The sequence below is a fragment of the Chaetodon trifascialis genome, chromosome 2 (assembly GCF_039877785.1).
Source record: "Chaetodon trifascialis isolate fChaTrf1 chromosome 2, fChaTrf1.hap1, whole genome shotgun sequence".
Taxonomy (NCBI): Eukaryota; Metazoa; Chordata; class Actinopteri; order Chaetodontiformes; family Chaetodontidae; genus Chaetodon; species Chaetodon trifascialis.
Genome location: NC_092057.1, coordinates 6,953,667 through 6,964,328, shown reverse-complemented (window position 1 = coordinate 6,964,328; position 10,662 = coordinate 6,953,667). Strand labels below are relative to the sequence as shown.

The following is a 10,662-nucleotide window of genomic DNA, read 5'->3' as shown; positions in this document are numbered from 1 at the left end:
AAGTTGGAAGTAAAATGGTTTTAAAAAATACCTGAATACTAATTTGATGTGATTTTCAGTCACTGTTAGTGTTAATAGTTAATGAGCGAAAGTCTCCACTGTCAGGAGCTGTTCAGCCACATAACAGAAAGACACACACACACACACACACACACACACACAGCCAACAACATATGGAATCTATGCAAAACACTGTGACGTGTATCATTCAGAGGGTGTGAATCAACACTTTGACAGCTGTAGACTGTGATGACCCCGTTTCACCGGCCTCAGGGCCCGAGGCAGAGCTGATCTGAGAGCCTCCTCTTCCTCTGTGAGAGCCGCCCTGTGCTCTCTGTCGCCTTCAAGGACCCGTCAAACACAGCGTCAGGCCTCCACTGATCACCAGCCTGTGCTGTCATTTAGATTAAAAACTATTCTTTAGGACATATTTCTTAAAGTCCTACAGAGCATATTGACTGTAATCTCTTTGTTATGATAGAAAATGTAAAGTGTAAATGTCATAACATATAAAACACATCTTTAATGCTGTGAATGTTTGACATTATTACTTCTTCTCCCTGCGCATGAATTTCATTCATTTGTATGTCACTTGTTTGATTTTAGGTGGGTTTTATTTAAATAACACTTTTAATTATAGTGGAACTCAATGAGCTTCACATTAAAGTGCAAACAGCAACAAGTGACATGAGATCATAAGAAATAAAATTAAATGTGAAAATAAGCAAAACCTGAAGAAATAAACTAAACTCAGGAAACGATACTGTCGATTAGACTTCGTTTTAGGTTAAAAAACATTACTCAGTAGACTGACTGAAACGTAGCTGCAAAGATAAAAAAAAAAAATAATAAATTCAGACATCATGAATAAATACCATTAAACAAATACTCCACACTAGAACCGAAACATGAGAGAAACGAGCATCAGTCTGAAGTGAACTCAGGTGACGTCACCACACCTGTTTGTGTTTTGTGACGTTTGAGCAAACAGCAGCAGATCAGCTGAACTGACCTTAAAACAGCTGGAACATCAAACTCAGACTGACTCCTCGGAAGGAGCTTCAGATTCACAGAGTTCACATGAAGTGCTGAAGAGTCCATCCACAGTTTTATCATTTAAAAACAGCATTGTGTTTACTTCATCCGGTTTAAAGAAGCACTGATGGAAAAATAAAGACGTGAGTTGATGTAAGAAATGTGGTTTGGCCTCATTTCTGCAGCAGGTCACACTGCGCTGATTTCAGTCCGTTTTAAAGGCTCCAGCCTCACTTTATGGTCTGATTTAATATTTCTGTGTAATCAACCTGCACGGCCTCGCCCCTCCCTCCTCCTCCTCCTCCCTCGTCGCATCCTGTGCTCGCATCCCTCCTCATCCTCCGCCCTCCTCCTCCTCATGTTTTCTTTTTTTCCTCATGCTGGCCGCGTTGTGTTCAGGAGCGATTTGCTCTGATTGTGCGCTTCTTTCTCTCTCTGGGACCCTCAAGGTCGCGCCGGGCATCATGACTTTTAAATGACCACCATGCAACCACCTCCTGCATTATAACACGACTCGTCTCCACCCGGCGGCTCCACCACCAGCAGCAGCAGCAGCAGCAGCAGCAGCAGCTCCACTTCACCGAGTCCTCTTCAGAGAAAACTACCACCACCTGCCGACGCACCGCGCACCGTATGACCGTCTCAAAGGTGAGTTCCGTCGAGGTGAACCGTGCGGCGCTGCGCGCGCTCTGTTTGCAGGATGGAGGCTGCGGGAGTCGCTCCACTGGCGGCGTGGCTCCGAGCTGCGGCTCCGCCACGCGGCTGCACAGCCTCCACCCCCGGGCAGGACAGTGTGCGTGTGTGAGGGTGTTTTAACCGGCTCTTTTCGTTTAAAGGCGTCTCATGCTGACCTGTGAGCCTCTTTCATGCTGTTTTTAACCCGCCTGAGTTCAGACAGGATGTTGTTATCAGCTCACTCAAAGCTGCGTCTTAATCAAAGTCACATGACCTGCTCCTCATCGATACAACTTCAATGATCAGTGTGAAATCAGGCTAATCATTACTTGATTAACTGTTTGGGCTATAAAGTGTCAGAAAACTGGTGAAAAATGTCTGATGATTGTTTCACCAGGTCATCAAATAGCTTGTTAGCTGAACAACAGTCCAGAAAAAGTCGAATATATTCAGTTTTCTGTCATTTAAGACAAAGAAAAGCAACAAATCTTCACATTTGAGGAGATGAATCCAGGAAATTGGTATTTCTGTCTTGTTTTTAATTTTGCTGGAGGATGCCCCACATGTCACTTTAGAGGGAGGGAATTTAACAAACATCTATGAAACTGAGGCGCAGATTGACTGCAACTAAACATGATTGTTAACTGGAAACTATGAAAACTACAAAGATGCATACACGCTGAAAAGATGAGTCGATTCAGAGCGGATGAGTTGATTTAAAAGGAATTTCTCGTCAACGATACTGATAACTGACTAATCATTGAGGTCATTTATCAAGAAAAACGCTTGAAGCCTAGTTTGGACAAAACAAACAAGGGCTGCAACTATTAATCAATGAGTCATTTTAGCTGTAAGAATTGAGAAAATGATAAATATGGCCACTGTCATTTCCAAGGAGCCAAAGTTTAATCCTACCAACAGTCTGTAAACCAAAAATATTCACTTTGCTGTACATGTTAAAGAGAAGCATGAAATCCTCATTTTTAGGGGAGTAACCAGCGTATTTTTTTTTGTCATGAAAAAGAATTTAATAATTAATCAAAATTAAAATAGTTCCAGATTAATTTTCAGTTGATTGACTAACTACAAATTATTTCAGTTTTTAATAAAAATAGCCTCCACGTCTCAGTTTAGAAACAGCTGTCTGTTCATATTTTAACGGATAAGTGGGTTAAAGGTCGACTGATAAGAAAAAAAGTTTTAATTATTGGTTGGAGAAAACAATCAATCTGAAAATGTTACTTTGGGTTCTGTGATGGTCATTTTTTTTATTGCTCTTTTGGATCCTACACAGAAAACAATCAGAGTCGCAGCCCCCGATTCACACAGCCATCAGCAACAGTATCCTCAGATATCGTTCTGTACACATTCAGTTAATTTCATCTTCATGTCTGCAAACACATCATTAGTTGTAAGTGAAATCTATTATTTTGGCTCTGTGGGTGGCTGTAGTCTGTCCGTCCACCAGCTCCCCGGATGGTCTGGACCCATTGTTTTTACGCACTCTTGTCTGGATGGACATAAACAAACTTAAGACAAAAGAAAAGCAGTTTGAGAGCTTTGTGTTTAATGAGCCGAGTCTAATGGTCACCACATGTGGAACAGTGGGAGAAATTTCGGACTTTGTGCCAGCTGGCTCGAGGAGTTCGGCCTGGCACATCACTTCCACAGGGGCAAGGCCAGGACACGCACTCTGCCTGGACCGAGTGCAGTTTAATATGGTCTCTCCATTACTCCAGTACCACTGTTTAAGGACTCTTTGCTTATTTTCCATATCATGGTATATGTTGATAATGGAAAATAGTGATATTTACTTCAACCATGTTGTCCAACTCGTTTTTAGCATTAGCTCAAACTGGGCCTACAGACCTGAGGCCCAGCAGACCAGCAACCCACCAAAATTAGGAATTTTATTTGAACTGTAGTAGACATTTACATGACAACATGTGTTAAAACAAAGAACTATATTGTCAGAATTGTATTTTCTCCATAAATGCTGTTCTCTTTACTTTCACTGAGACATTTTGGGAAATACACTTATTTTAGAGTTAGATGGCAGTTTGATATCACTCAGCTGGTCGTGTGTTACACAGCTGAAGCTGAGGTAATTAGCGTAGCTTAGCATAAAGACTGGAAACGGGGAAATAGCCTGGCTCACACTGGAGATCGTTAACAAATCCACCAACTCTTCTAGCTCACTAGTTAACACGCTGTGTCTTGTTCGTTTAATCTGTACCTTAACCAAAATATGCAAAAACAACCTATAAACTTACTTGCTGTGAAGAAATAGTTGCTGCACAAGCTAGCATATAAGATAGCATAGCAAATTTAATGCATAGTCATGAGAGTAGCATCGATCTGACCATCGAAATCTCTGCAAGAAGACAAAGTATCGCATTTCCCCCCAAAATTTAACTATTAATAATATCAAAGGTCATGCCATCACGAAATGAACCTCATTTTACAAATTTTTTAAATAATATACATCCCACTTTTCTGTCCCAGCTCAATCAGCAGGCAGCACAGACATTAACAGTAATGTCAGTTACGCTTTAGCTTTGTAGGACGGTGCAGACATGTTTGATAAGGTTATTTAAAATGCATCAGGTGTTGGTCTGTGGTGTCATGCAAATGCATATGTAGACATACGTTAGCTCCACTAATCTAAGTAACCTGCAGGTCGTTATGATATCAGATGTCAAACCTGAATGGTGTTTCAGACTGTGAAAAGCAGTAATGTCCTCAGTTTAAGTGTGACAACATGAGTCATGACTGGTGGAGTAATGTGGAGGTGTCATGCCAGCACTAGATCTGTCTAAGTAGGCCAGTCATCTACCAAATGACAAAGTCTTGCCAAGATGAGCATTAGGCTAATAAATCTGCAACACGTCTGTGATGGGAAACAGAAAACTCACTAAATAAACTCACCCCTTGTCGGTGGCTTCAGACGGGGTGAAAGCACATCTTTACACCCTACAGACATTTTAATGAGGAGTTTGAGGCATCTGAAGACACTCTACTCTCTTGTATTTATTTCCACTCTGTCGCTACTGAAATCTGTTGTGCACTTTCATGCTGGGCTATAAAACGCTTTATCTCTGGCATGTTATCACACACACACTGTTAACACATACCTGAGATTCTCCTACCTTGTCCAACCTCTGACTTGTGCACTTTGCTATGTAGAAAGTCAATGACTCAGATTCCTGTAAGCATATTATTGTTTTCCCGTTAACAGACAACAGTTATTTGCTGTTTATCTTGTACTGTATGTCACGATCACCCAAGTCAAAGCAGTAACTGGAGCTTTGTTCACACAAACTCGCTGCTGGTTGCAGGTGTCAAAGTCCTACCTGCTGTGATCACTGCTGTGAATTGAAGGCGTGCTTTTGAGCAAACAGGCCCTTGAACCTTCTGGCAATATTTCTCTGCTGCTCATGAACAATAAAGTGATCACCAAATATCAAGAGGTATAACCTGTATTCAAGGCAAACAGTGCGCCTTCAATAGCTCAGAAGCCTGTTGACGTTTACTTTGAGGTTGCATTATGCACCGCAGGTTTGATGTTTTTAATCTCATGGAAAATGAGAGGAAATGAGCAGGACGTGTTGTGTTAGAGCTCAAACAGCTGCCAGGTTAATTGATCAGTTAATGGACTGAAAAATCTGCAGTGATAGAAAAGATCAATTGTTTTAAAATAGTTTCTTAATCAAAAATGGCATAAATTCATTGGGTCCAGCTTCTCTCATGGAAATATTTGCTGTTTTTGTCGTCTTCTACTTCTACATTTCCTTGACTACTGGTTCTCCATATACTCGTGGAAACAATAGAAAGTTACAGAACAGCTACTGAAGGGGCCTTGAGGTGAGATTTTTTTGTCAAGGTTGAGTACGAACCTTGTGGGTGAGACAAAACAAGACATTTCAAGACGTCTCCTGTGACGGGCAGTCTTCACTTTTTTCATTTTAGAAACTAACAATCAATAGATACAACAATATAGAGATTAATTGAGAATGGAAATAACTGTTAGTGTGGATTTGATGTATTGTCACGTTAAGCTGTTAGCTGGTGAAAAGAAGCCAAAGCGATGCCTGGATAGCGTGCGTGCAGCTCCCACAGGGGTGTTTGAAGTGCAGAATGTGTCGAGTTTGTGGTATTTTGATGGATCTTTAGGTGTTACTCCACACAGAGGTGAAGAAACCAATTAAAGGCTGGTAAGTCATTATGTAACCAGGTCAGACATTTGAGGTGTGTAGGTGTGTCCAGAATGCCAAATACAACACGCGATATTTACGTCCTCAAGCTTTCTGATCAGTTTTGAGGTCATGACTAACCATTTTTTTTAGTTTTATCAATTTGTTTTTAGATGACTCCAGAAAATGTAAAAAAAAAAAAAAATAGTGAAAAATCCCAGCAGCCTCAGCTGTGCTTTGCATTTGTGCCAGTCAGCAGATGTTAGCATGCTAACACGCTAAACAAAAATGGTGACCATGGTAAGCGTATCATCAGCATGTTAGCATTTAGCTCAAATCACCGCAGCACAGCCTCACAGAACATGACTAGCGCCTCTTGGTCTTGCTTTCAGATGGTCTATAGAACTTCAAAAAATCCCAAGAAAATATCTTCAACTTTTGTTCACCTATTAGTCCAAACCCCCAGATAATAAACGTCCCACAATATAAAACAGAGAAAGACAGAAATTGATGTCATTTGAACCTACGAACTGATTGACTGACCAACCGTCTCAGCAAAACAAATGTGTATGCATCTTGCATCTCTGCTGAAAGTGTGTGCGTGCATCGTATTCCTGTTTGCTCATACACTGGACTAAGTCAGTGATTTAGTAACAAGTTTGAAACAGCCTGAAGGCGAATGAGATCACCTCACATGTCCTCTGTTGCAATCAGAGTAGAGGTAGACATCGTGCCTTGAGGTGGTGGTGGTGGTGGTGGTGGTGGTGGAGAACCTGATGCTGCCACTAAAGGATGCCTCATGCATGACTGTGCCTCCAGAACAAAGCCTGCAGGGGCCTTATAAGTGTCTGACTGCACCTCCACCACTCCCTCCTGAGGTTCACTCGACGCTAAGCCTAATGAAGGCCGACTTCATGGCGTCTGTGCCCTGATTAAAACCCACTGGCTCCCAAACTGTCAGTGAACCAGTTGGTGCAGGCTACAATTGTCTTCATTTTGTTTTTTGACAAACACAGGATAATGCTGAATGCTAAAATGTACTTTTACATTATCACGATTAATAAAAAGTCTTGAAGTCAGTAAACACACTCAGATGGACGCTGTCCCCAAAGCCGCTGCCCTATTGTTAGCGTTGTTGTGTGACTTGTTTGTTAGGATTCGCTGATTATAATCCAAACTATCCCTTTAAATGCTGCTGCACGGCTGGAAATTCTGCTGATTGTCATGACCGATTGTTCACTCGTCGTTGCTCAGAGCTGAGGGTGATGTCTTTCTTGTTTTGTCTGGCCGGCAGTTTGAAACTCAGAAATACTGAACGCTATAAAAATGAGAAAAACAGCAAATCCTCAGAAGCTTTGGACACATTTGAAAATTCACTCAAATGATCAGTCGATTATGAAAATGACTGCTGATTAATTTCCCGTTGATTTTTTCAGCCTTTTTGTCTGATTCCTCACTTACTGTTAATTTTGCAACTAGATAAAACTCTGATCTGCAATTAGCTTAGCGCACTGCTGAACTGTGAGCGCTGATTGATGCGATAATTAGGCCTCATCATGAAGGCAGATGTTTAAATTGGAAGTGGATGCATCATCTGATATTTCAGATCTAATCTTTTAAGTTACAGTGGCGCGTTTAAAGATGGATTTTTAAATTTGTGAATCGATTGATGCTCTCAAAGCATTCAAACCAGTCCGCCGTGTGTAAGTGCACAGGCTTTAGGAAACAATCTGCTGCTGGATGTTAAGGATGATTGCTGTACTTGTCCTGACAATGGTTTGGAAATCCTAAAATGCTCTTATGTAACCGGAGAGTCTGCACGTGACCGCAGGACCTCTCGCTGTTACTGTCACACACAGACCACCTAAAGACCACCGGCTGCCCCCAACAAACCAGCTGCTGCTGCTGCTTCTTGTCGCTGCAGGGCCGCATCGTTTCCACAGCTAAACATAATGACTTTTTAAACATTAGCTTGAAAGGACCTGTTTGTGTTTCCAGCCTTCTCTTTACTGTTACATCACTGTCACTCAGATCAGCCGTGGCAGGTTGTCCTGCACGTTTCTGACATGACAGCTGTCCGACTGTTTGAGGATTATCTGGTGCTGCTCCCACGTGGGCCAGACAGGGAGGGGATTACTTAAAAAAATATAGAGAGAGCGAGCGAGTTTGTGGATTTGTTCAATGTGGAGCTCATGGTGCTGCAGGGAGGTGACACCGTGAAGGCCACAGGACAGAGAAAACCTTTGTGAGGACATTGAGAGAACCAAACCCTCTGCCGGTTAGCCCTTAATGTTCTGTAGCTGTCTGCCTCTCAGCTGTTCGTTTTACATTTCAGTCACAGAAAAATAAATGACCTGGAACTTCATTTTAAAAAACGTCCTGCTGTGATGAAAATGTTCTCCTCAAAGAGTCTATCCGGTCAGCTGCACCAGTTTTAACCCATTTTCCACATTGTGCCTGTTTCCTGTCCTGGAAATAAATCACTTGTTTTACATGATGCAAGAAAAATGTAAATTTAGTTTTGTATGAAAATTAGTGCTGTCAAAAATATTGCGTTATTAACACGTTAACGCAAATCAATTTAAACGTCTTTTTTTTTTTTTTTTATCGCGAAATTAACGCTCTTTGTGACCTAGTGAACTTGTAGTTTTTTAGAAGCTGTGGCCATCATAAAGTAAAAAAAACTACAGGATCCGATTGTAAACCGGAAACAAAACAATAGGCACGCCCCCACGCACGTGTTTGGTCTTGCTTGCTTGTAAAAGGGTAGGCAACCAGTTTGTGTGGATGTCAAGCGCAAAACGCCAATATGGATGCGAACAAGACTCTGAATGGAAAGTCTAGTTTCAAAAAGTTGCCAGATGGGTCGACTGACAAGACCAAAGTTATCTGCGTGTGTTGTCGGCGTGAACTGAATTATCACCGTAGCACATCCAGTCTGAAATACCACTTGATGGCCAAACACACGCCGAATGCAAATTCTCCACAGCCTCCTTGTCAAAACCAGGCGATAATGGGTGGCTTTCGACAGAGACATATGGATGTTGTTATGTTCAAAGGAAACTTAAGAAAGGAAAGTTTAAGCCATGGTTTAACTGCACTATAGGCCGAGTCCTAGTTTACAATGATGTGCACTTTGTAACTTTATCTTGTAACACCCTGTTTTGATCCCTTAGAAAGGGTTGTTGAAGGGGCTTTTTTGTAACCAAGTATTTATTTTTTTGTCATCTGTTTATTGACGGTGTTAAATAGTGTTAAAATGAGCGGCCGTGTTGTTAAAGACCGTCAAGCTTTCTCTCAGCTCACCGTGTGTCTGTATTTATTGGGACAATTTTGGGGGATTTTATGGACTTAACATAGTAAAATCTGTGCATGCATGCATTAGAGGAAATAAGTCCACGTCCTCTGTTGATCCCTGATCCCTGCTGTCACTTGATCAAGAGTTCACGTGCACAGGCTTCCATGGAAGTGCATGGAGTGAATTTTCATGATAAATACATTCATCATGAAAATTTTGGGAGGTTTTTATTCACCCTGAACGCTTAAAAAATGAGTTTTCTTCACCTTTGAGACTATTTTCAGTAAGTTCACTAGGCCTAAATATGCTAAACTCTCCAGTAATTCATGAGAAAATAGCAAAGATAAGAGAAATATCTGTTTAAAAATAGAGGTATGTTTTTCCTGCTTTTTTACTCATCCTGCGACCCTCAGGTCTGGTCCTACTCTCCTAGAGCTTTAATTTTATCAATGTTCAATTTGATCTCTGCTCTTCTGGTGAAGTGCATCAGCAGCTACAGGATGTATTTATTTATAGCGCGGTTTCTGTGTTTGCTCCTGTTGTTTCTGGAATCGGGGGGTCTTCATCGTGAGGCAGATGGGTCAGCAGAGTCTGATCCATTATTCATGAAGAGAGGTAGATGGCCTCTTACGCTGGTGTGTGAGTGTTCGGGTGCATGTTCACCATATTGATTCCACGGCCCTAAAGTAGCCCTAATGGTTGCACCTCATGAAAAATGCTGTCAGACCAAATGAATGCTTCCTCCCTGATGAGGTAAATAGGCAACTGTGTACATTTGCCTATTAGACTCAACAAGAGCTGCCTTTCAAATGCTGCAGCATACAGCTTAATATGCAGGCTAAATGCCTTAACCTGCAGTATATGTACACAATCCTTAACGGTGGGTGTGGGGTCAAGGCACCTTGTGCTATATAGTAAAACACGGATGCCAATTTTGATCCATCACTGGTGCAGACTGGAGTATCTCAGCAACTGAAGGTCATTTGCAGTCAAGTGAATTCAATTCAGACGGAGGGCAGGAAGTGAAAACTGCAGTGGATGAAATGGAGGAAAGTTCTTACTGTGCTAGTTTAGATGAAATTTTGAGAGAAAGGTATAACCAGAATTTAGAGCATATGTTGGATGTGACCCTTGCGTTATGAAGAGGAGCGAGTCTTCAACTGAACTGAAAGTTTTGCTGCTGTTGAGTCAGCAGATAAAACAACTAGCTGCTCATTCAGACGTTCTACTCGAGAAACCAAACGAAAGCAGACAAAAATATGGAGGCACGCAGCTTTTTGTAAGCGGTTGGGTCCACGACCTCGGTACCAAAGTGCTCCAGGATGACTGTTTTTTTTTTCAAGGGTGTGCTTTTATTGTCCTGTGGATTAACCGAGCAACAAAAGTTCAGCGCCGCGGTGCTGAATGTTTTTACTCTCTGTTTGCCAGGTTAAGCACTCACAAAGATCTGGTGAAATGCTC

General features: G+C 41.7%; 1 protein-coding gene across 1 annotated transcript in view; it reads left to right on the top strand.

The window, feature by feature from the left end:
* Positions 1-1,371: 1,371 nt before the first annotated feature.
* coro2aa (coronin 2Aa) overlaps positions 1,372-10,662 on the top strand; it is a 38,197-nt gene continuing 28,906 nt past the window's right edge. Inside the window, exon 1 of the mRNA XM_070981656.1 lies at positions 1,372-1,683. Within this exon, the coding sequence (XP_070837757.1) occupies positions 1,669-1,683 (15 nt within the window). The 5' untranslated portion in view covers positions 1,372-1,668. The remainder of the gene's footprint in view (positions 1,684-10,662) is intronic.